This window comes from Haemaphysalis longicornis, unplaced genomic scaffold (genome assembly GCF_048455015.1).
Source record: "Haemaphysalis longicornis isolate Haplotype H1 unplaced genomic scaffold, Haemaphysalis longicornis Haplotype H1 scaffold_13, whole genome shotgun sequence".
NCBI classification, from domain to species: Eukaryota; Metazoa; Arthropoda; class Arachnida; order Ixodida; family Ixodidae; genus Haemaphysalis; species Haemaphysalis longicornis.
The window spans coordinates 93,734,913-93,758,519 of NW_027526233.1; the positions used below are offsets into that span (position 1 = coordinate 93,734,913).

Sequence of the window (23,607 nt, forward strand, 5' to 3'; positions counted from 1 at the left end):
TCAGTCAATTTCGGAAAAAGTTTAGAAAAATGGAACACTTGTAGATACCCTTAAAGCTACAGTAGCGAAAAATTGAGAACTATCGAGGTATACCCTTTCTTTTTAACGATGGCACCGGTGTCGATTTTAGAATGTATTGTTTTAGGAAGCCCTTGTGGTAAGTGTCAGTTTTTTCTTCTTGTATGCTTGGTTGTAATGTTGAAATCTGGAATACCCCTACAGATTTCTATTGTTTCTAGCTCTACATTGCTACCTGTCTCGTGCTTCGTCCCGCTTAAGTGAAACTTGCTTCCATACTATCTACCGATATGATATGCAGCTTGAGAATACGGTTACTTTTTAATATAAAAGAATGAATGGGCGTTCTCTACCTTGAACCCTGAGTGCGTACACCGCCGACACCGGAGGATCTGCGAGAGGAAAGAAAGTATAGTTTTAGGGTGATTTATCATTTAATCTGTTCCTTACAGAATACTATATACAATGTTGCTTGATGCTTGTCATGCACGTTAAACGAACGACTATTACATACAGAAACAAAACACATGAAATGTTAAAAGAAAGAACAACACATGTTCGAAATATTTCAGACATTTATCGGACCTCTAGTATACCATCCATAGATAAATACGTTGGTATCTACCATTGAGTGGTTAGGGTTTGCTAATCGAGAATTCCCTCTGAGCCGGCTTCATGGCCTTCTGCATACAAAGTATCTGTTCGTTTTTTAAAGGTTCTGTGCCCTTTATAAATACATGTATTACAACCTGAGTCCACAAAAACACAACCAATCCCACACACTTCCATACATTACGCCATTTCAAACCTATCTTCTCACACAAGCGCGCATGTTTGCACGAAATACGTACGATATTGACGACATAAGGTATGATATGACGTTCGACACGTCGAAGACCTTTCGAACCTCAGGTTGATGCCATTTGAAGTAAATTACTTAGCGCCACAGAAGGAACAGAAACATCCCCATTTATGCACGTTTTAACCGGTTCAAACTTCAAAATACACACTGGCTAGGAATTCCAATATTTACTAGTGCGAAAGCGTTGGGTGCCCCATTCTGCGAAAACGCGTAGCTATTGTAGTATTTGTAGATGTCACGCCCCGAGAACTGTCGGGATTCCTTCTACAAAAGGGAATCAATCAAAGGACACACGTGACCCTACTGCATTTAAACACGGGTACCGTGTGCGGAAGCCGGAATTGGTACCCGTGTACTGTACAAGCGCCTTAAAAGCGTTAGAACATTGGGTGTTGTTATTTTTTTTTCTTTGTGGCACACGCCCATTTGAGGAATTGGTCCGGAACCGGCAAGTTTGAAGGGCTAATGAGCCAGATTAAAAAATTTCCTAACTGGGCTTTGGAAACGGGAAAATTTTTTAGCCGTTCATGGCGCGTGACACCTGAACCTAATTTCATGTCTTGTGAGCAGAACAGTTGACCTCAGCCATAAAGAGATGATGGAAATATAGGTAGCATGTCGGCTCGCGTACCCGCAAATTTCCCGCCATTTTTTTAGAGGATACCATGGTTGCCAGACCAGGAATGCCCTCCCCGCTAAAAGAGCTGCGGCACGTGGTACTATAAGTTACCACCCTATAGTACTACGGTACTATAGCGATTATAGGTGCAACTTCCGCGATATCGGCATTTTTGTGGAAATGCAGGCCGTTACACGGTCCTGTCTGTGGGGGGGGGGAGAGGGGGGTACCTTGGCAAAGAATGCTACGCAACAATAGTGTTCACATAGGCGCCTATATTAAAATAGGCATAAGAACTGGGCGTTTATAGCCATTTAGAGCCCGCAGCCTCCCCGGGTGACGAAGCGAAAAAAAAAACATGAACGAACCCGGGCCCGAGCTTGAGCCACGGCGCGAGCGCGGAGAGGCTTGTAACAAGAGCGGCCTGACATATCTACGGCATATACGGGCCCCAAGACGTTTGTAGTGCTTGGTGACCGAAGTCACTCAGCAATACGAAGAAACCAAAGCTAATGACGAGAAGCATACAAAGAAGCTGGCTGAAGCAGTTCCCGCAAAAAAGAAACAAACAGAAGCGAATAACAAAATATGTACTCCATGTTGCAGTAAAGAATTTGTTAGAAGCGTCGCCATGCTTTCGCCTTCAAGGCATACAAGGAGACATTTGAAAGGATACTGAAGAAATAGGTGTTGAGTTACTGTACGTCATATGTTACCACACCATTGCCGATTCAATTATGCTGAGTGAGCAATGCGATGACCACGCGGAGATACTGGAGATACTGGACCATCACGCGGAAATACAGTATCACGGAGATACAGTATCACGCGGAGATACTGGACCACGCGGAGATGACCACGCTTCTGGATACTGAACGTCCGAGATCAACAACTTTGTTGTTTATACTGTGCCAACGGTGACAACAAAAAAATTCCGAGGCGCTTTCGGTCTGCCTCCGTGTTTTGGAAGCAAAATCATGGCGTACATTGGCGACGGGCCACTTTTCCAGGCACCCACCCCTGTCCACACAGCACCCGCGCTAAATCCTACTTCATACGTACTGAGGATTCTGGGTTTATCCGAAGTCTTGATAATAGAGGCTGAACTACAATAACAGCCTTCATTCACCTTGATCCCATCTGTATTCAAGATTTCTTTCTTAATCCACGGCAATTGATGACAGTTCTGCCTGATCGCTTCTTTTCTACCTTAGCCCAACCTATCCAATCCTTTGCCACCTTCGCTATTCAATTAATGTTTTATTGAAGTTTGACGTATACCACGTTATTCCATCTCAATTCACCTGAAAAGCGCCTAATATATATCAATCCACCGTGTATCACCAAGGTATACCAGGCAGTCATTCAGTATTCTATATTCAGATTACATGGCATACGCTACTTATTACCATATTCACGGCTGTAGGCTTTGGTTGACTTCTCCCTTCTCTGAGTTTGTGAACTTTTCGTGTGGAAGCCGGCTCCTTAAGCCTTACCTTCTACGAGACATGAAGGTCTCTTTTTACCTAAAAAAAAAAAAAATAAGCGGAAGCAATGCACTGATGTGGCCATGGTATGACTTTTCATAGTACCCCGATGAGGAATTACCCAAAATGTGCCGCTTATCAACTTGGTGCGCTTCAAATTTCGTCGATAGGCAGTAGTCCTTCATCCCCACCATCGTAACTCGATATCCGCTCTCCGCCTTTTCCGCCCAGGCTCTTCTTCTTCCTCTCGCTGTTCTCACGATGAATTAAATGGAGATTTGGTTCATTACATTTCCATTCTTTCGCCCTCCCCCTATACGTGCCGCACGTGTTAGGACGCTTATAACTTTATCACTTGTTCCTGGTCCTACCTCGAGTAGCGCGATCTCGAGCGTTGTTTTTGCGTTTATTTATATATCACCTATTTTACAATTTTTGACCTGCTACTGTCTTTACACCGCTGTAAAACCCACCGAAAAGTGTGTAAGAATTAACAGAAAGGCGGTATTCTGCCATGAGCATACACTTTGTCTCAACTATCTTTGACGTCTCCTTTCTGGTAAATATTCTGGAAATGTATGAATGATACCAGTTTTCGTAGACTGGAAAGACGCTCCCTATATAGTCTTCCGGTATCTTTCGCTTTGGCCGGACAGGCGGATCGACTACCTGTCCCGCAGATCAAAACTGTTCCGTTTAGCCAGAACAAGACTTCTTTAAAAATGTTACATTTTCTTTATTTGAAGGTACTTGCAGCAACAGCGACGTCACCCTTCGTGAACTTACGCTTTGATATATGTCAGTCACTGCCTCACGAAAATAACGGCACGTATCCATAATTGCGATTCTTGAAATTAAGCCATGCGGTTATAAAGTCGCAATAGGAATTCCCGGTCTAGAGATGGGCAAAAGAAGCTAACTAGGTTGTTATTCGTTTCACAAACTCAAGTTTGTGGCTGTGGGATTGGCCACGATGAGCTCTACCTAAGTTTAGTTAGAAACGCGTCACGCCGTCGTTTCATCGTAATCTTTAAACCAATATTGAAAGACTTACTCTGCAGTCCTCGTCAAAGTTTGTTCGGTGCGGATAAATTGATTACCTAAGCACGGCGTTGACCACGCAAAAGGAAAAGTGAAGCTGTGACTGTGACATGGCTGGACGACACTTTCTCTCTCTCTATCTCTCTTTCTCTCTCTCCATCGGCCCAGTTTATTAAGCGAAAAGCGAAATACGGCCTTTAACAAATTTGGCATTGGCAGTGAGGTAATTCTCAGAAAAACATGTGGAGGGAAAGTATTTTCTAATCAACCCCTTGATGAAAATGTTTGTGCAACTTATTTGGGACAAATGACCTAGCCGGAGCTTTTCATATATTGTCGGAGTCTGCAAACCGTATATAAAATAAAAACCTTTGACTCGGTAGCTTTGTAGCACTTGAGTAATTCCGTTCATTCTAGCGATTATGGTCGCGCACTTCGTGATTGTCAACGCAGAAGTGAATTCGACTTTTCGAAATTAAAGATGGAGTTTTTTTAATGAATTTCCCATTTATCATTTTTGAACGAAAACGTACAAAGGAACTGTACAGTTGAGATCTTAGTTCCAATTGGTATATCTGGTGTCTCCAGACTGGCTGCGAGAAATGCAAGATTTGATATTGTGAAAATTGAAAGTTTCTTTAAGGTATTTGTTCTTCGAAGCTTTACCCCGGAAAATGCAGTTTCTGTAATTACCGAATAAAATGTTTCAAACGGGGCTATACAAATTGATGTCGTATGAAATATATTTACTTAATGGAATTTCATTTGCCTTACAACCACCGAGTCACCACAACAACGCAGTCACTTCTGTAGCAATAGTGTATTTAAAGGGACTGGCAACCGATTTTTGTCGAGTATACATTCTCTATCCCAAATGAAACGGCATCACTTAAAGCCCCTTGACGAGAAACGGTTTTGCTGATAATGCCCTGGAACTTTTTAAATCGAAATTTTTAGATCTGCGAGCCGTATGTGTCCCTCTCAAAAATGATGCTGGCAACCATGACATAGAGTAGCTCCGCAACATACTTTTGTCTGTATGCGAAACGAAAAATGATATTTAAAAATTTGTCCCCACCTAAAAAAGTTTGAATCGCAGGCTTTCCTGTTGCGTTGGGTATTTTAATGCAACGGCCTATTGTGCACGAATGCGCCATCTGTTGGGATAGACGATAGGTAGAATCTGGCTTCTGGTGGGAAGTTCGATTCTCCCCGGGCGCATCATTTTTTTTTTAAGCTGCCGTTGGCGTATTTGGAAACTGAAATCAAATATTTTGGCAGAACAAACGCCTCTGCCTCAGGCAGAATCGTCAAAGCTCCTTCGTTGGGTCTGTTTACTGAACGCTGCCGTTGATTATGGGCATGGTGGCTCAGTTAGCGACAATGAGAGCAACCCAGCGGCGGCGGGCGGCGTGGCTTTGGAATTTTCAAAATAATGTTTAGAAACATATATACAATTTAACCTTGTACAAATACTTGTGTTAAAAGGTTTTCAATGCGTAAATAAACGTTTCAGCAGTTACAGTAGCTGCCAGGTTTGTAGGTAACGTGACAGGGACACATATTGTAGTGCCTAGTTTCGACACTACGAACCGCCACCATTCCGATTTCAGGAAGTTTGCTGCCAAATTAAAATAATTCCGCCGATTTGTTCAGAAATTGCTTGTGGTTACCAGGCTATATAAAACGATGGCTTTCATATGAGCTAGAGAACATATTCCAGCCAACAATCGGTTGTCTGTCCCTTTAAAGTATCTTTCGCAGCCGGAAGGTACAGCCTCCCAGACGTTTAATAATATCGCGGGAGCAACGACCAATCAGCATGTCAGCGCCTTATCACGGTGCCCACCGGCGAATTAGGTGAGTGTACCCGCAGGTGCATAAAACTATTAGCTCCAGCAGCGTCGTGTACTAGGCTGTTAGAGCACACACCCCAGGGGTTCTTATGTGTGGAGGGCGTTTCGCCGGCCACCAACGATAACTAAACAGCGTAAACATTCCTAACGCGCGTGTCGCCCCAGTGATATGAAAGAAAAATTGAACGTACAGTGGGGTCCACTGTTAAAGGGAAACGGCGAGCGCGTGGCCACTGCGCTCCGCGAACCGCCGGCTCCGAGAAATGGCGAGAATCGGAGACAGCCGGCACATGCGCACTGACCGCACGAGGCAGCAGAAGCCGCTCTGTCGTCTGCTACGGCGTTCAGCTGCGCCGATCAGCTTGAAACAGCTGAGCGATTTCGTAATCGAAGGATGTCAGCGGCCGGGCGAAGCGCCGTAGCAGACGACACAGCGGCTTCTCTCGCCTCGTGCGGTCAGTGCGCATGTGCCGGCTGTCTCCGATTCTCGCCACTTCTCGGCGACGGCGCTTCGCGGAGCGCAGTGGCCACGCGCTCGCCGTTTCCCTTTAACAGTGGACCCCACTGTACATAGGAGACACGCATGTGGTTTAAGTTATTCAGATTTCCCGTAAATAAGGTCGTGCCAATCCAGTGGCAGGGGGTGTATTGTATTGCTCGTAAGGAAACAGAGTAGCAGACGGTGCTCGCAAAAGAGAGGGTTCTTGCGCATGCGTGTTCTTTCACCTATTTCGCCGGTAGAAACCGTGATAAGGCGCAGACATGCCGATCGGTCCTCGCTACCGTGATATTGTTAAAATTTGGAAAGGGTATACTTTTATTAGCTGGTTTGTTTATGCTGCCAATCCTGACTTCGAGAGTGTGATCGTTGTTCGAGGTTTTATTGGAAGCCGGTGTATAAATAATGAAAGGAGCTCTTGTCCCTGAGCTGTACAGGCGGAATGGAATGTCTCAGTAGGTAACACCGGCGCGAAAGACAGTAGATTCACTGTGCTTTAAAAATTCCCCAGGAATAATTTTTCTCGTTTGCTTCATGAGAAGCTGAAAAAATAAAATCAGTTTATTGATTTATTACCGGTCGATTCAACGACGGCCTGACCGACGAAGAAAAAATTATCTGTATTGTTGTTCCTGGTTTGGAGAATTTTATTGCGGAAAAATATCGCTCCTATCTAGCCGTGACTTTTCAGGTAAACAAAGCCGAACGCGAGTTTTATATTTAGAGATCGCTAAATTGCACAACACTGGATTGGGAACAAGTGTGCGCAAGGGTTAATGGAAAATAAGTCACTAACCTCTCATTTGTTGATGACGTTGCCTAAGGAACTCGGAGGATAAATTGCAAAGCATGATTACCGCACTGGAAAAGCAGAGTAGAATTGTGGGCCTGACAATTATTATGCACGAAACTAAAGTAATCATCAATAGGCTGAGGAGACCACAGTGGTTTAAGACAGGTTGCTAGGCAGTTGAACTGGTAAAGAAATATCTACTTCGGCCAAGTAGTGACCCCGGAACCCCATCATGAGGCGGATTTAATTAGACGGATAAGAATCAGCTGGAGTGCATTCAGCAGGCATTCTCAGATAATAAACAGCAGCCTACCAGTGTTACTGAAGAAGAAAGTATATGACAGCTGCATTTTAGCAGTACTCACCTACTGTGCAGAAAACTGGACGCTCTCTAAAATGGTTCAACCTAAATTTAAGACGACTCAGCGAGCAATGGAACGGAAGATGATAGGTGTATCATTAAAGGGACCCTGCAACACTTACCATCAAGTACTACAAATGTATTTTGGGGTAAAGTCTATTGCCCAAGCAATATCCTCCCTCAAAAATTATGAAAACCCATTCACTATTACCGAAACTACGCGCGATGAGAAATCGAGCATAATCGTTCCCTGTCAACTCCATCGCGGCTAACGAGACGAAAGCTGCGCGCTCTCTCCCGGAGAGGGTGGCGGCCCGCGGCGTTCTCTTCGGCAGCCTTCGATATATCACAGGCCGGGGAGTTTTCTCCTTTTCTCCGCAACTTGGAGGGGCCTATTTCCGGTCCAGTGCCACAAAAACGCAGGCATAGGTACCTGCTAGCAAAGCGTACGCTAGGCCGGGTAGGGCGTTTTTGAAGCAATAAACGTTTGTTGTCGAGTCTTCCTGTTGAAAGGGAAGTGTTGAGCTCACCACTCACACTATGCACGCTTTCTAAACACAAAAGAAAGGGCAAAACTGTGCCTACAAGTTCAGGCATAGAAGAGGCTCGTACACAGCGGTGACGACAGCGGAAATGGGAGAAATTAGCCGCGAAGTTGATCAGTGACAGCCGATCGGACAGCCATGGCCTCAGTGACGTCGCTCAGGCCATGCCAGGGGTGCATAATGAGGAGAACTGAAGAGAGCGCGGTTGGTTTTTCCGCGTCTTTCACAGCGATTTGCGCGCTCACCGTTCACGTGGACGTGTAATATTTGGCTCAGGTATACCTGACAGTCTAATCTAAACGTCGCGCAGATTTACTTGCACTGCTCAAAGAGTGTTGCAGGGTCCCTTTAAGAGAAGAGTCAGGGAACACACGTGCGTTAAAGACACATTAGTAAAAATTAAGAAAAAGAAAGTGTTGTGCTCAGAGCATATAATTCAAAGGCAACACAACCGTTGGTCATTAGGTGTAACAGAATGTATCATTATACAAGGCAATCGTGCAGGGGGCGGTAGAATGTTATTGGTCGCCGTTAGCACAGGACCTGGTTAATTGCAGATCTCGTGGGAGAGGCCTTTGTCCTCCAGTGGCCATAAACAGGGTGATAATTATTAAACAAATAATTAGTAATTATTCATTGTCAATATCGAAAGTTCCTTCTTTACACGACATTGGCTATCAGGTAGCTTCCGCTGGCGAAGAAAGATTTTACCACTTTCTTAGAAAAGTAAGGGCTTGGAATGTTTCCTCACCAGGAGAAACGTTCATCCAAACTACAGGTTATTACGTCCTGCACTGGTTAGGAATAAATTTTCGGTAAGCTACGGTGATTGTGACTGTCCAAAGTTTCTACAGTAGATGTTAGCTCCAGCTCTTCTTGTATGGAACGCATGGCGGTTACTACAACGAAGTACTAGGAAAGGGAATACCGGTTTTGAGTCGGTGCCAAGATATCATGTTCAAGACATTTAGACCGTACAGGTGGACTCGACGAAAAATCAACTGATAAGGATGTTGAGATGATAAATCAGCCGTGTTAGTGTCTGAGAAGGGTTTATTGAGGTTAGCTCAAAATATTGGTAATACACGGTCAGCAACACAACTTTTTAGGCTGAGTTCGTTGCTTTTATTGATTACGCTATCAAGTATCCTGAAAATGACGAATCACTGTATAAACATCAATTGGAAGAGCAAATTGTATACACAGTCTCGATACTTCTGTGCTCTCCCTGTAAGAACTCGGAATGTGCTGACTCACCACAGCACTGAAAAATGATATTCAGCAAAATGTAGCAAAGCCAATCTTAGCGATCTTTTTCCAACAACTCGAACATATTTTATATTCAATCGAAGACATATTTTATATTCAATCGAAGACTTCTCTGTATATGTTAACATAAACAGATGCGTTCCACCAAGGTTTTGGCAAAGTTTATTGGTTTGTTTCCCTAAATTAGTGAAATCCCGTTCGGCGTCAAGTGGCGTACTTTTTTTTCGAAGACTTATTGAACGAAAGGTAAAGACAGCCTGATTACGACTATACAAGAATTGCTCTTTTCACGAGCTTGAAAGCCATACGGAGTCGAGCGGGTATAAACAAAATAAAAATTACAAATTCGTATTCCAAAATGGTTACATCGGTGTAATGGTTATAAAGCCCGTGCCATGTCCACTCACGTAAAACCTGGGGAGGAAAGAAGCATGCATCGTGTATTCGAAGATTTCAAGTCTCTCGCTAGCAACTTGGTGCACGCTGATTGTGGGCTGGGGAAGCGTTGGTTGGGTCACAACATCCTGGGCAGACTTCAAAGATAATCTGCTGCAAGCATAATCTTTACCAGGACCACGTGGTGGGGGTCCCATTGTTTCCAGGCGCCTTATCCATAATGTGGGTTCCATGCTGAGCGCTGGCCGTCTTAGGCCTTCGCGCGTTGACGTTTTTACCAATGGAGATAACACTGCTGGGGAGTAGAGTTATACAGCTTTGCTGTAAACGTTTCCTGTCTTTGAAGCGGGAAGCGTTCTAGTGCTAGGCATTCGAAAACGAGTCCGCGGTTTGTTATTTTTGTACGCATTTGTTTCCCACGGAGAATAAACGTTCTAGCGTGAGGATTTAGAAAAAAAACAGTGTCCGTTTATTGTAGTACCGTGACTAGAAAAGAACGACGAGAGGCGCCGACAGCTGGAGCCGCTAAGTGCTTGTCCCCTAAAAGTCTCACAATTTGTATATGTCGTAGGCTATAACCGCTCAACAAATAAGTAATCTCGGATGAGTAATTCGTTCCCTGTTCCCCTGGGAATTTATTATGTGGGGCACGCGGCGGAAATGTTCTGCGTAGTGGCTGTTGTATACGCTGTGGCCATGGGAGAGAGCAATTCGCGTTGCTTCGTGGCGTCACCCAAATGGCTACAATGTGAAATGAAAATCGCACGGGACTACCGGCTCGTCGAGTTCACCCTGAGTTACTTTCGTTGCGGCCATAAACTACGGCTGAATTTATTTAGCTACCGAGATGACGAGACCGTGCTGGTGCACGGAAAACAACTATTTTGATGGAATATCGTCCGACTGCTTCCACATCAACTTTAAAACTGCAGCCCCCCATAGTATAATGGTTATCTGTGCACACACGAAAACTACACCACAAACATTTCGACAGTCATTCGATTCAGCGGCTGTCGCAACAGCGGAGATCGTGGCCCCGGAAGAGCTTAGATGCTTTGCGCGTGGTATCCGAGCCACAGGGGCAAATCTTTGCCCTGATGAGAATGAACTGCCCCTCCTTGTTCTGCACAAATAGATTGTCTCTTACTTCTAGTCGGCTTTTCGTAAGCGTAATTGTTGCCAATCTTGATCTGATTTCTTATCCGTTTGGGCTTGTTAAGTGCATTGTGACTGCATTTTGTCGTTCAGAGAGTTTTGTGTTGGGGCGCTTGGGAGAATTCTACCACAATGTAGAAATCAAAGCTGTGCGTGAAATGATTCCGATTCATAGTGACTAATTAATCTTCGCAGTAATTCCATCACACTTGTCCCGCAAACTTTTCCGTATATATTCGACCGTTGGCCAGGGTTTACGTATACGTAGTGTTTGCGTATATTTTCGGCCATCTACTAAACTGACCATCTCTGGCTTTACGTTTTCAGTTGCCAGTGGCATTCAAATATGTGTCAATAAACTAATGTCTGTAAGGTCTTCCGTAAACTTCACGAAAGCATTCATCTGAAAAAGAGAGCACCGGAAAGCGTCAGTACATTGGTTTGCCGTGATTGCAGTGCTACCAATAATTACATTTGCATCCTGTGGATTCCAGATGGAAACAATATTTTCTTTCGCTTCATGGAAACTTCCGTCAGAAATCCCAAGAGCTGTCAGGCGGTGTGGATTCTGTGGAAGCTGCCTGCCCAATACGCGATTTTTTGTAGACAACCGGAAAAGAAAAGCTTTCTTCTATAATTCTGATTAGCCCCAGTGGGGCGTTCTTTTCCCAGCCAAGGCTTCCGCTTTTCTGATGGAAGCGATGAGCGAAGCGCCCATGCGCATCAGATTTCTGCCACGTTAAAGATACCAGGGTGGTCAAAATTAATCCGCAGCCCTTCCTACGGCGCGCTTCCTCACCTCTATGGCGTTGATGCGTTCAATTGAACAATCAATAACATCAGTCTTTGCTACTAAAAGAATACACGATGGCTTTTACCCGCACGTCAAAGAAAAGGGAGAGAAGCCATGCCACCTGCCACTGCTAATGGGGCTTTTCGAAACGTGCTAAAGTTTGATATAAGCTCCAGAAAACTTGCGATAACGAAAAACAGGTTCAAAATCAGCGCCCGCATCCGCTCGATAGAAAACCGTAATTAATACATTACTTGACAATGCGGAAACGTAAACATCGAAAAAGTGAAGTTGGTTGTAATGGAAAATATGTTGCATTGCTTGAAAACAACTGACGCGTATTGTAAGCCTACACGTTGCATCCTTGCTTTCCAGGGATATTCCGTACGCACTGCCAGCATAAATAGTGTTAGTTTTAAGAATACATATTAAATATATGGAACGCTGAACTGTATCCTTTGACGTGAGTGCCACATATGTTTCTCCGGACGCACTGCGCGTAATGAAGGCGTGGGTTAAAAAAAGCTGAAAAATAATGAAGGGCGTCAACTAATCTTTTAACGAAAGGACACAATTTGTTTTATTGGTTTTAGTGTGACTTTCACAATGCTACGTGCGGTAATGCAGAACTATTGATGCTTGAAGGGGACCACCATATTTAATTCCGAGCAAAAGAAAAAAACCTCTAATGCAGCACAAATCTCCTCGAAGAAATGGTAAGGATGCTAGCATTTACTGTCGGTGAACGTAGAAGTCTTCCTTTTTTGTGTCGTGACGCCTAGTTCTCTATTACTTTATTTCCGGACTTCCGTTTAAGGAAATCACCAGGATATCGATTTCTTTTTCTTCCTTTTTTACTGTGCGTGATCATGTAAATAAAAATGGTGAGGAACTTCTAAATTTTGCGCGAATTTATCAGCATGGAGCGCAACCTAGCAACGGGTGCACCAGGGGCAACATCGGTGTTTTAAATAAAGCTAAATCAAGGCGACTTTAAAATTACCCGTTCAGTTGCCGTAATGAAGCGCAACACAGCAATGGCAGCACTTCTGGCAACGACGCTGCGGTAAACCAGAAAGTTGTCGTCAGCGATGTTCTGACCGTTTCAACTTAGCCGGTAAATGGCAACAATGAAGCGCGTCTGGGCGGCGGCAGAGCCCGCAGTAACGGCGCAGCGTTAGCATCACTTCCCTCACTGTAATGATTGACATCGGTCTTCCAACGTGAGAGACCAAAGCTAGATATGACCCAGTGATGCGACATTGTTTTCACAGCCACTTGGAGTGCTGAGCACAGCAGTTTGTCTAGGTCATCGGTCACGTGAGGGGTAAGTAAGAAACCAATTATTGCGATACTAAGAAATATTTGCATATCGTCGACGTCTTGAAAGATGGCCCTGTGTACCGCTCTGCATCGAAAGGTAAGTTCCACCCAAAGAGCGGGCTCTGGTTCAGCAGCTTATCTGCTTTTTCTTCGATTGCGAAACTGAGTAGTGATGATCACAGCGTTTCATACAATAATAACTACAAAAGAAATTTGCGCTAATGACAGCGCCAAATCCGAGACGGCGCTTACGCTTCGATGGGATCGATGGGTAGTTTTGGAACCGGACTGCATAGAATCCAAATTGGCTTATGGGTGCCCAAATTCCTTTTTCTGTCAAACAATCTCTTATGGCCTGGTTCCGTGTTTCCAAATGGCGTGGCTTACAAATAGGTGCTGAGGAAAAACTTGTTTTGTACTTAAGAAAGCGGCGCGCTTAAATAAAGAGCAGATGCGCAGTCGAGGAGTTTTGCGGAGTAGGTTTGCCATTTGCCGCCAACTTCACCGGGACGTGGACTTCATAAACTATTCGCAAAAGTTACTGTTCTTGCAGTTATATTATAAAAAAAGCGTTTGTGCTCCTAAAAAAGAAACCGGTAACTTTGGCGAATGTAGTCTTGCTTGTATAGGTAACATTCATCAAACTGCGTTCCTATCAGCCTCTGGTACTGCTAGTCTGTGCCGGAAGCTTCTAAAATACGTTTATCTACCGAATGTTCACCACCGCAACTTCTTATTCGCAGGCAACTTCGCAAAATACAGCTCCGCCGTTTGTGTCTTCGTGTTCGCTGTGCCGGCAATGAATTGATAAGGCACCCGATTCGCAGCTCTGGTCTTAAGACGTTTCCGTTAAGTGCCGTGTCATTGCGTGTTGGGCATTACGTTCAAAGAGGAACATAATTTCGGGTGGTTCTTCCAAAATCCCGCATATGAAATGCGTTGCTGCAAGTCCAAAACCAAAACAAAACTTGCCGCGAAATACAAATGTCCACAAGCCATCGAGTGCCACTCTAAATGCAAAAGTACCCTTCACGCCCATCGCGGTAAACGATCGCAGTGCCAGATTCCTCTGTAGTAGTTATTGTATGAAACTATATGATGATGATAATGACGAGCAGTGAGGCCACACCAATTTTTGAGCGGCTACAAGTATCGGGGGCATGTCCCTGGATGTTCTGGTTGGAGCTCGATTGGGAAAAGCAACTGGGCGCTAAAACTGCTGTCACACTGTACTGCTCACCTTTTTAAAATGCACCACTGGTAACTTGCTGAATGTTTGTCTTTGGACATTTGTCTGAACATTTTTCGAATAGCGCGGCTGACCATGGAATTGCAGCTGATTGCTGGTATTGGACGGTTGCAGCTTCTTGGACAAGTTGCTACAACCAAATTTGGGTGAGGGAGGAGCTTAGAAACAAATTGGGTATCGAACGTTTACAGCGTGATGCCCTGTCTAGGCCTAGTTGGCTGTCGCGACGTCATTCGCCATGGCTGGCCTTTTAGAACACGTTTCCCTCCGCGGAGTTCGCTGGTTCCCGTGCGTATGGGCCAACACCGGCGCGGCTCGCTGGCCAAATTTGGCAGTTCCTTTGAGTGCTAGAACGAGCGTTAGTGGATATGCTTTTTGCCCTGAAAGATATTGTGGGCCAATATTCAGATAACACTTAGTAATAAAAACTCCCACATAAAGGTTGTTTCAATGATGTTTTGAATGGCGTTCATAGCCTTATTTCCTGTTCGCGCGTTTCGATCTTCACCTTACGTTTTTATATAGTTTCGTCGTGTCTAACAATATTAAATCCTGAGGACTGTAACATCGTTTAAATAAACACAAATTCTTCTTGTCTAATATTGCTCTTAAGTTTGTTTTTAAAGCTTTCCACTACCACCAACGGTAACATGAACTGCTTTGTTTTTTCTATATTATCGAGGTGAAGGCCTATAGAAATAAACAAACTTTCATGCGTGTAGAACATTTATGTTACTCCTCTACCATTTTCTCATGTTTCGAGGTGCGACGAAAAAGCTGCAGTGCTCAGCATTAAAAGTGTCCACTGTTTGACATCTGACGTGGTATTCCCTGTACACCGGTCCCACATGATAAGTTGTTGCGTGCCCGTTATGTGCTAAGTTGCGGCTATGGAATCACACAAGTTGATACCGAATGTGGCGCATACAGTGCACGAAAGATCGTGTATGCGTAGCAATCACATCTGAGCGTACTCGCACGCAAATCACAAATATTACTTAGCCCGTAGTATGAAGTTTCTTAGCTCTAAAATTGAGTGATCACGCTTCGGTAACACATGAACATATTTCCTAATCTGGCACAGAAGGCTTCCTGCGCGAGAATGTTTTTTGTATTTTTGTATTATTCATTGCGTAAATGGTTCTGCAGCATAGGCGATTTGACAACTTTTGCATGTCCTTAGTTAATAGTTTGTTTGGGCCTTCAGGAATTATAAGGTGCTATTTACTCAGCCTCGTTTATTTATTCCCGACCGACTTCCTTCACTGTGATCACCAGGTATGCCACCTAATGGAACCCTACATAGGCCTTAAATACACAAGCATGCAGTTTGTGACAGCCCACTTTGTGGCGCTGCATTGGACAACGCTGCAAATTGACTGCGAGGTTCATGGACGTCAAAGACTTGCGGAGCGAAATGAGCGTCTTAAGATTTCACCGATACCGCTGTCCTTAAAAAACAACTTAACAATGTACGTGGTGATCCCTGATGACGCTGACCGGGCATACGTTCCGAGCCACAGTTGTAACTGATAACGTTTTTTCTCTGCTGGTCCACACTTTGCCTGATCTACCTCTCATAATAAGCGCGCCGCCCCGGACCTATGGGGGGAACCTGAACTGTTGTGAGTGAATAGTTGAACCACGCTTGACGGTGCATCGCCAGAGACTTCACAGGTATCCACGCTTTGAGTGCTTCGAGCAACTTTCCGTTCCATGTTGTTAAAATCAGATGACTCCGACTGCGTCAACGATATGCAAACAGGACTTTTCTTGCCTGATCCGTTTTTCTGACGGCGCACTTCGAGTCCACAATGTCCATCCCGAAGATGGGAAAGCCAGTAGTGGCCGATGTGGCGCTAGCACTATCGGGGTAAGGTGAGTCTAACTGCCAACTGTGAAGTATCTGCACCGAAAATTGTATTCACCAATAAAAAATTACACCAAGAGCATTCAAAGTAGTTATGTCGTGGTGGCACTATAAAAAACTATTGTCACGCTCGAAACTGTACAGCGCTAGACTAGTCGCGACCAATCCCCAAGCGGGGTATGCGCCAAGGGATGGAGCAGAAGAGGAAGTGGAGGACGAACCGCACTCGTACTGACCGCAGGATCGGTGGCCGCCTCCTTCAACGCTCTTATTCATATTCACGGCTTTAATTAAACCCTTTGCACCGTAAAAGTTTGTGGTGGAGGTGCGGGGTAACCGTGGAAGCAAGACGGAGCCACTGGAACTTCGCCGAAGCCGCCGAGTCGCCGGTCTCTCCCCGCTGCGTGTACCTCTGACTGGGGCTACAAAAACAGTCCAAGCCATGCCGATGGCCAACTGGCAGCCCTACAGGGAGCCACGTACGTTCTCTGGGAACGAAGGGGACGACGTCGACGAATGGCTCGTGCACTACGACCGGGTGAGCAAGTTTAACCACTGGGATGCGGCCGCCAAGCGGGCAAACATCGAGGTATTCTTGACGGGCACCGCGCTGACGTCGTTTGAAAACCATGAGGCGAAGCTAACCACTTGGGACCGGCTAGTAGAGGATATGAAGAAGCGCTTTGGGGATTCGTTGGCAAAAAAGAAGCTAGCAGAGCAGACGCTACATCAGCGAGCACAAGTGGCTGGGGAGTCTTGCATGACCTACATCGAAGAAGTATTGAAATTGTGCGGGATTCTGAATCCCGCAATGTCCGAGGAAGACCGGGTTGGCCACATTCTTAAAGGTATCGCTGAAGACATGTATGCTTTCCTCATCAGTAAGGAGAGCCTGAACACAGTAGAAGACGTCATAAGACATTGTCAGGCATTCGCAGCCCTGAAGACCCGTCGCATAGCACCAAAGTTTGGTCGCTTGCCAAACGTCACCACCATAGCCAGCGTACACTACACCCAGGCCATGGACTTGTCATCGACGATAAGGCAAATAGTTCGGGAAGAACTGCGCCGATATGACGAATCGGTGCATCGCATCAACACCACTTGCGACTGCCATCCGCCATGTGATGCCCTGATGCGACGTGTACCGGTCGGCTACTACGCTCCGCGAGATGACGCTCCCCGGCGTTCATGGGCACCTACAGAATTTCATCCGTCCGTGAACACTGCTAGCTTTGACGATCACCGTGTCCACCCTTCCCGGAACTCTGATAATTGCGACTACCATCGTTACTCATTTGAACCAGCTGAAACGAATATCTGGTCCTCACCACGCGGTGTGTACTCACGCCATGATGACGAATATTACGGTGAAGGTCGACGGGCCTACAGACCACACACAGCCCACTACGTTCATGCAGCCCGACAGGATTCGCCGCCCGCAGTCTGCCTGCTACTGGTGTGGGATTCCGGGCCACATTGCAAGGTTTTGCCGTCGTCGTCGCGAAGAGCAAGCACAGAATTCCCGGTATGCTGCTTCAGAACCTAACCACACTGTGGAAAGTCACTGGCCTCAGTTCCCGCTTTCCGCTAACAATTTTCGGACCAGTTCGCAGCGCAATGCTTCTCCGGCCACCTCCGATCGCAGCATAACACCACCCGCTGGACGACAGCGCCGATCCCCATCGCCTGGTCGCCGCGCTGCATCCCCTTCGCCGGGAAACTAGCCGGCGCAACCGATGGAGGTGAGGTCGCCGGACAGCCTTCGATAGATAAACAACCTCTGCCAGTATTTATGATGACAAACACAGTTCAAGTGCTCGTGGACGGTGTTTCTACAGTGGCTTTAGTTGACACTGGTGCAACGGTTTCAATTATGAGCAATGCGTTTAAAGATCGCCTGGGACGTAAAGTGATGTTCAAGTGGGACAAGGGAACCTCGTTTCGTGGAGTCGGTGGGGAGCCGCTGTACCCTCTTGGTGTGTGTACAGTCAATGTTTGTATCGGAGGACGGACTTTCAAAGCGGAATTCGCAATTCTTGCCAAGTCAACCCATGACGTAATTTTGGGCATCGACTTTTTGAGGGATTGCGGTGCCACTGTCGATTGCGCGACGGGCGAACTTTCTGTTAGCAGCTTATGGTTCTCTGCATTCGATGATGAGCCGCATATCAATGAAAATACTGACACTCTGCGTGTTTCTGAGGACACAGTTATACCTGCGTGGTCCCTGGCGATCGTACCACTGAGTGCTATAAGTGACGCCGGTATATTTGACGCTGTAGTGGAGCCACTCTCCCCGAACTGTGCAAAGAAAGACCTTCTGGTGCCCCGTTGTGTTGTATCTGTTGAACGAGGACGCAGCTATGTGTGCGCTCTCAACTGCTCTTCGCAGAGCGTGGTGTTACCGCAGGATATGAAACTGGCCGAGTACGAGACAAACGACCACATTTCAATCGCCGCTTTGTGTGCTGGTGAGGCTGCTCCTGCTGACATTATTTTCCCGAACTCGAAGCTTCTCAGCATGGTTAATAAGTCGCTCTCCTCGGATGAACGAAACGCGTTGGTCGACATCCTTTCTCGACATGCCTCTGTCTTCGACTTCGCTGCGGATGTCTCTCAGGCGGCACTTCCAGCCTCCCGCACTCGCCACACTATAGATACCGGGTCGGCGCACCCCGTTCGACAGAAATCTTACAGGGTGGCACCACCTGAACGAAAGATAATCTCTGAGCAAGTCACAGAGATGTTACAAAAAGGTGTCATACGTGAGTCGGCCAGCCCATGGGCAGCGCCTGTGATCCTCGTACAAAAGAAAGATGGTACCTGGAGGTTTTGTGTGGATTACCGACGTTTGAACGCCATCACCAAAAAAGACGTCTATCCGCTGCCCAGAATTGATGATGTCATAGATTGCCTGCGCCTCTGCATCTTATTTTTCGTCAATAGATTTAAAATCCGGCTATTGGCAGATCCCCATGGACCCATACCACCGAGAAAAAACAGCCTTCGTCACTCCGGACGGTCTTTTTGAATTTAACGTGATGCCATTCGGTCTCTGCAATGCGCCAGCGACATTCGAACGGTTCATGGGCACAATTCTGCGCGGCCTGAAATGGGACATATGTTTGTGCTACCTCGACGACATAGTAGTCTTCGGACGAACTTTTCACGAGCACAACGCACGACTCGAGACAGTCCTCAGCTGCTTAAAAGGCGCCGGATTGGTGTTGAACTCCAAGAAATGTCATTTGGTGAGCGTCAAACTCTGGTTTTGGGACAACTTGTTGATAAGGATGGCGTGAGACCGGACCCTCAAAAGATCGCTGCTGTTGAGAGATTTAAACCACCCCAATCAGTGCGAGAGCTCCGTAGCTTCTTGGGGCTTTGTTCATACTTCCGTCGTTTTGTGCCCCGCTTTGCAGATTTCGTGTCTCCCCTCACTAGCCTCTTGCACAAAGATACTGCCTTTACCTGGACCGCCGAGTGTGAAGCTTCGTTCTACCACCTTAAATATCTCCTCACGTCGGGCCCTATCCTTCGCCACTTTGACCCTGGCGCTCCCACCGAAATACATGCGGACGCTAGTGGTGTTGGACTTGGTGCAGTGCTCATCCAGCGGCATAGCAGTGCAAACAATGGGATCGCTTACACCAGTCGTTGCCTCAGCAAAACTGAAGGAAATTACACAGTCACCAAGCAGGAATGCCTGGCGGTCATCTTCGCAATCAGCAAATTTCATTCGTACCTGTACGGCCGTCCCTTTACAGTCGTCACCGACCACCACGCGCTGTGCTGGTTGACTGACATGCATGACAATAACGGCCGACTAGCACGGTGGGCCTTAAAGCTCCAAGAGTACGACTTTCTTCTTGCCTACAGGAATGGTCGTCGGCACGCAGACGCTGATTGTCTTTCTCGGCTGCCAAATGCGTGCACTGATCGGGAAGAAGAACATTTGGACGACTGTTTGGCAGCTGTAGACACAGAAGTCCCCGATGTTGCTACCTTCCGTTCAGAACAGCAGAAAGACCCAAGCATACAGCACCTCTTCGCTGCTGCTGCTGATCCTACGGCTCCCCGGCGCTACTCGTTGCATGATGGGTTACTCTAAAAGATTAACTACATGCCTAGGGGAGCGCGTTTTCTTCTTGTCGTGCCAAAACCTCTGCGTGCTACAGTTCTACGCACCATGCATGACGATGTTACAGCCGGTCACATGGGTTACGTAAGAACTTTACACCGTACCCAAGAAAGATTCTTCTGGCCGAAAATGCGCCGTGAAGTTCAACAATATGTCTCGAGTTGCCTCCGATGTCAGCACTACAAGCGCTCTACGACCATTCCATCTGGGCTACTCCAACCTATAACACCTTCTTGTTTCCCCTTTGACCAAGTCGCCATTGATTTAATCGGACCGTTTCCACGCTCTTCGACTGGTAATCGCTATATCATTGTCTGCGTCGACCACCTGACGCGTTACGCAGAAACTGCGGCTGTGACAGCTGCGAAGGCAGACATCGTTTCGACATTCCTGCTCCGGTTCGTCATCCTTAGGCATGGTGCTCCCCGCGTGATTATCAGCGACCGTGGACGTCAGTTCGTCGCTGATGTTGTGGAAGACTTGCTGCGTCTTTGTTCAACTCATTTTCGTCATTCGACACCCTATCATCCCCAGACAAACGGCTTGACCGAGCGTACCAACAGGACTCTCACCAACATGATTGCGATGTATGTTGACTCTCGCCACAAAAATTGGTATGAGATTTTGCCGTTCATCACTTACGCTTATAACACGGTCCAACATGAGACCACTGGCTTAAGCCCGTTCTATTTGCTCTACGCCCGTACACCTACTAACACCCTGGATACAATATTGCCCTTCTCTTTAGGTCACGGCCCATCCGTTTCGCGCACCCTCTGTCTCGCTGAAGAAGCTCGTCGCCTCGCTCGTTTACGTACCCTGGCCTTCCAGGGCCGCTCAAAACGCCTTTACGACAGTCGGCACCGTGCGGTTTCGTACGCTAAAGGCGACATGGTATTGTTGTGGACGCCTGTAAGCAAACGGGGCCTGTACAGCAAGTTCTTGTCGCATTACACGGGACCATACGTTGTCGTCGATCGGTTGAGTGATGTGACCTACGTTATCTCGCGCGTAACGACACCTGGACGGAGAAGCTGCAAGACTGAACTCGCCCACGTCGCCCGGTTGAAGACATTCCACCCTCGCCTGTGACTTCCTCGTGCCTCGCCCGACGGGCTTCGTCTGCGAAGGGGGAAATGTCACGCTCGAAACTGTACAGCGCTAGACTAGTCGCGACCAATCCCCAAGCGGGGTATGCGCCAACGGATGGAGCAGAAGAGGAAGTGGAGAACGAACCGCACTCGTACTGACCTCAGGATCGGTGGCCGCCTCCTTCAACGCTCTTATTCCTTTTCACGGCTTTAATTAAACCCTTTGCACCGTAACACTATTGTTTTTTTGCATTTTGTGGTATGTGTCGGAGCACTTTATGTTGAGGGATTGTAGGATTAACACAAAAAAGGGTGCCGCGTGTTCTTAAAGAAAACGCTAACTCATTTCTGCTGTTTCACAATAGACAGAGGCAGTGGCTTCATTCAATATCCCAATCAAGCGGAAATTTTGCGGTACAAGGGGGTTAGCTTCCGTGCCCACTTAAGGCGACCTTTATCAATCTTTTCATTCACCCCTGAAACCGAATGCAAAATCAACACATTTTGTTTCCTCTCTACATGAACACATTTGATGTCTTCCTATGTGTCGTGTTCAATTTTTTAACGATCTTTTAGAGACCCGCTTCTTGCCTACGTGGTGTCTCGGCCGCGTGAGGTGCTGATGGAACTTAAGAAAAACTGCTGGTAAGGAACCAAAGTTTGCACAAACGCAGCCCAGAATGTACGTAATCTCAAAACAAAACACGCAGGTTAAAATAAGAAAGCTCGCAGCAGATAGATGACAATCAAGCTGGGAAGAAAAGTCCGAGACATTGAAAGGACCAGCAGCGGAGTGGCTAGTTTACTTTACCCCCCTGTACACTGGCGGTACCCCAGAATGCAACCAGTCGTAAGAGACGGTTTCTTAGGTTACAACTGTCGCACTTGCAGCAGAGCAAGGCCAGTAATTTTCGTCATTACGATAAGAGGGAGTTTGAATACGACTCCATGCCTTGAGCTGCTGCATGCAAGCCCAAACACAATTTGACGTTTGTGGGGCAGTGTTTGTGGAATTTCTAAAGAGGGAATATAATAACTTTCAAGATACGGTTGGTGGGTGCCATATCTTGAAATTCGTGTGATTTTTTTCTAGGTGCTGTTAATATGTGCCCTAGCCCTTAGAAAGCAAGATAAGTAGACGTAAGTACGCTTGAATATCGAAGCCCAGAGAGCTGTGTTCGTGAGGCAATGTTTTTTTCTGTCTGACATAAAAATGATCTTACTTCAGAAGGTAGGTTATATACGCTCATTTCTCCTCCCCCCCCCCCCCCCCATCGCAAAATCATTGCGGTATTCCTAAACGAGCGAATTCTTGGAGTATTTGAAATGAGGTCATCCTTAACGCAGCTGGGCCTGCAAAAGTTGGGTAGTGCTGGACATAAAGCATAGACGACAGGGCAGCGCGTCCCCGGTGCAGTAATTTCTGCCGTGAGTGATGAGAAGGGGTTCGTAAATAAGCCGTTTAAGTTAAGCGTATTAACAATCCACCGGAACATCCCTTTGATTGTCGTTGGTTGCTGGTTAGTATGAGCCATTTATCACCCCGTTGCGGAGCAATGTCTAAGTAATATAAACCCCTGCATAAAACATTGATTACAACGAATTTACGTCTCAAAATTTTTACCCACTCCTGTTTATGTCGTGCTGAAGTTCTAAATTCCGAGACAAAACACCGTTTACATTCAGTGCTTAAATTTACTGCAGTTTTTTATATACCTCTGGGAAAAGCAATATTTAGTACCATCGCAATTACCTATTTAAACAATTACACGTCCGAAACTTTGAGTGAATTCATAAACATAGTTAGGAATTATTACTCAGTACACTCTAAAGTGGATGAATTGGCAAGTTGGCATAATACATCCCCGAGTGTAAAAACCAGATATGGTATTTCAGTATCAATTTTCCCGTTCACTCAGCCATAGCCTCCTTTATACTTTCAGTGCCTGCGACGTCGCCGGGAGAACAACAGGAAGGCTCTGTCCACGACTGGCTTTACAAGTAGCGACCTGCGCATCGGCCGCCGGAGCAGTGTCCGCGATTTTCTTTTGCTTGTTGTGTTCGTGGCCTCCGCGATCGGCTGCCGGCGGCGCGCCGTTGCTCCGGCCGTCCCATTCGGCGCGTCCCCCAGCAAAAACTTGTAATTTGGCTAACTCCGACACGCGCCGCGAGGCGGCGCCGTTAGCCTAAGGTTGAAGCGAGGCTCATCTGACCGACACTGCCTGCGATTTCAGGT

The 23,607-nt window shown here is 46.5% G+C and overlaps 1 protein-coding gene across 3 annotated transcripts in view; it reads right to left on the reverse strand.

The window, feature by feature from the left end:
• The window catches only part of LOC144164405 (thrombin inhibitor hemalin-like), a 111,343-nt gene that overhangs the window by 57,269 nt on the left and 30,467 nt on the right, over positions 1-23,607 (reverse strand). For 2 of the 3 annotated variants that reach the window (XM_077694927.1, XM_077694925.1), the window contains exon 3: positions 372-410. The exons of the other annotated variant lie outside the window; for it this stretch is intronic. In XM_077694927.1, the coding sequence (XP_077551053.1) occupies positions 372-410 (39 nt within the window). The remainder of the gene's footprint in view (positions 1-371; positions 411-23,607) is intronic. 3 annotated transcript variants of the gene reach the window in all.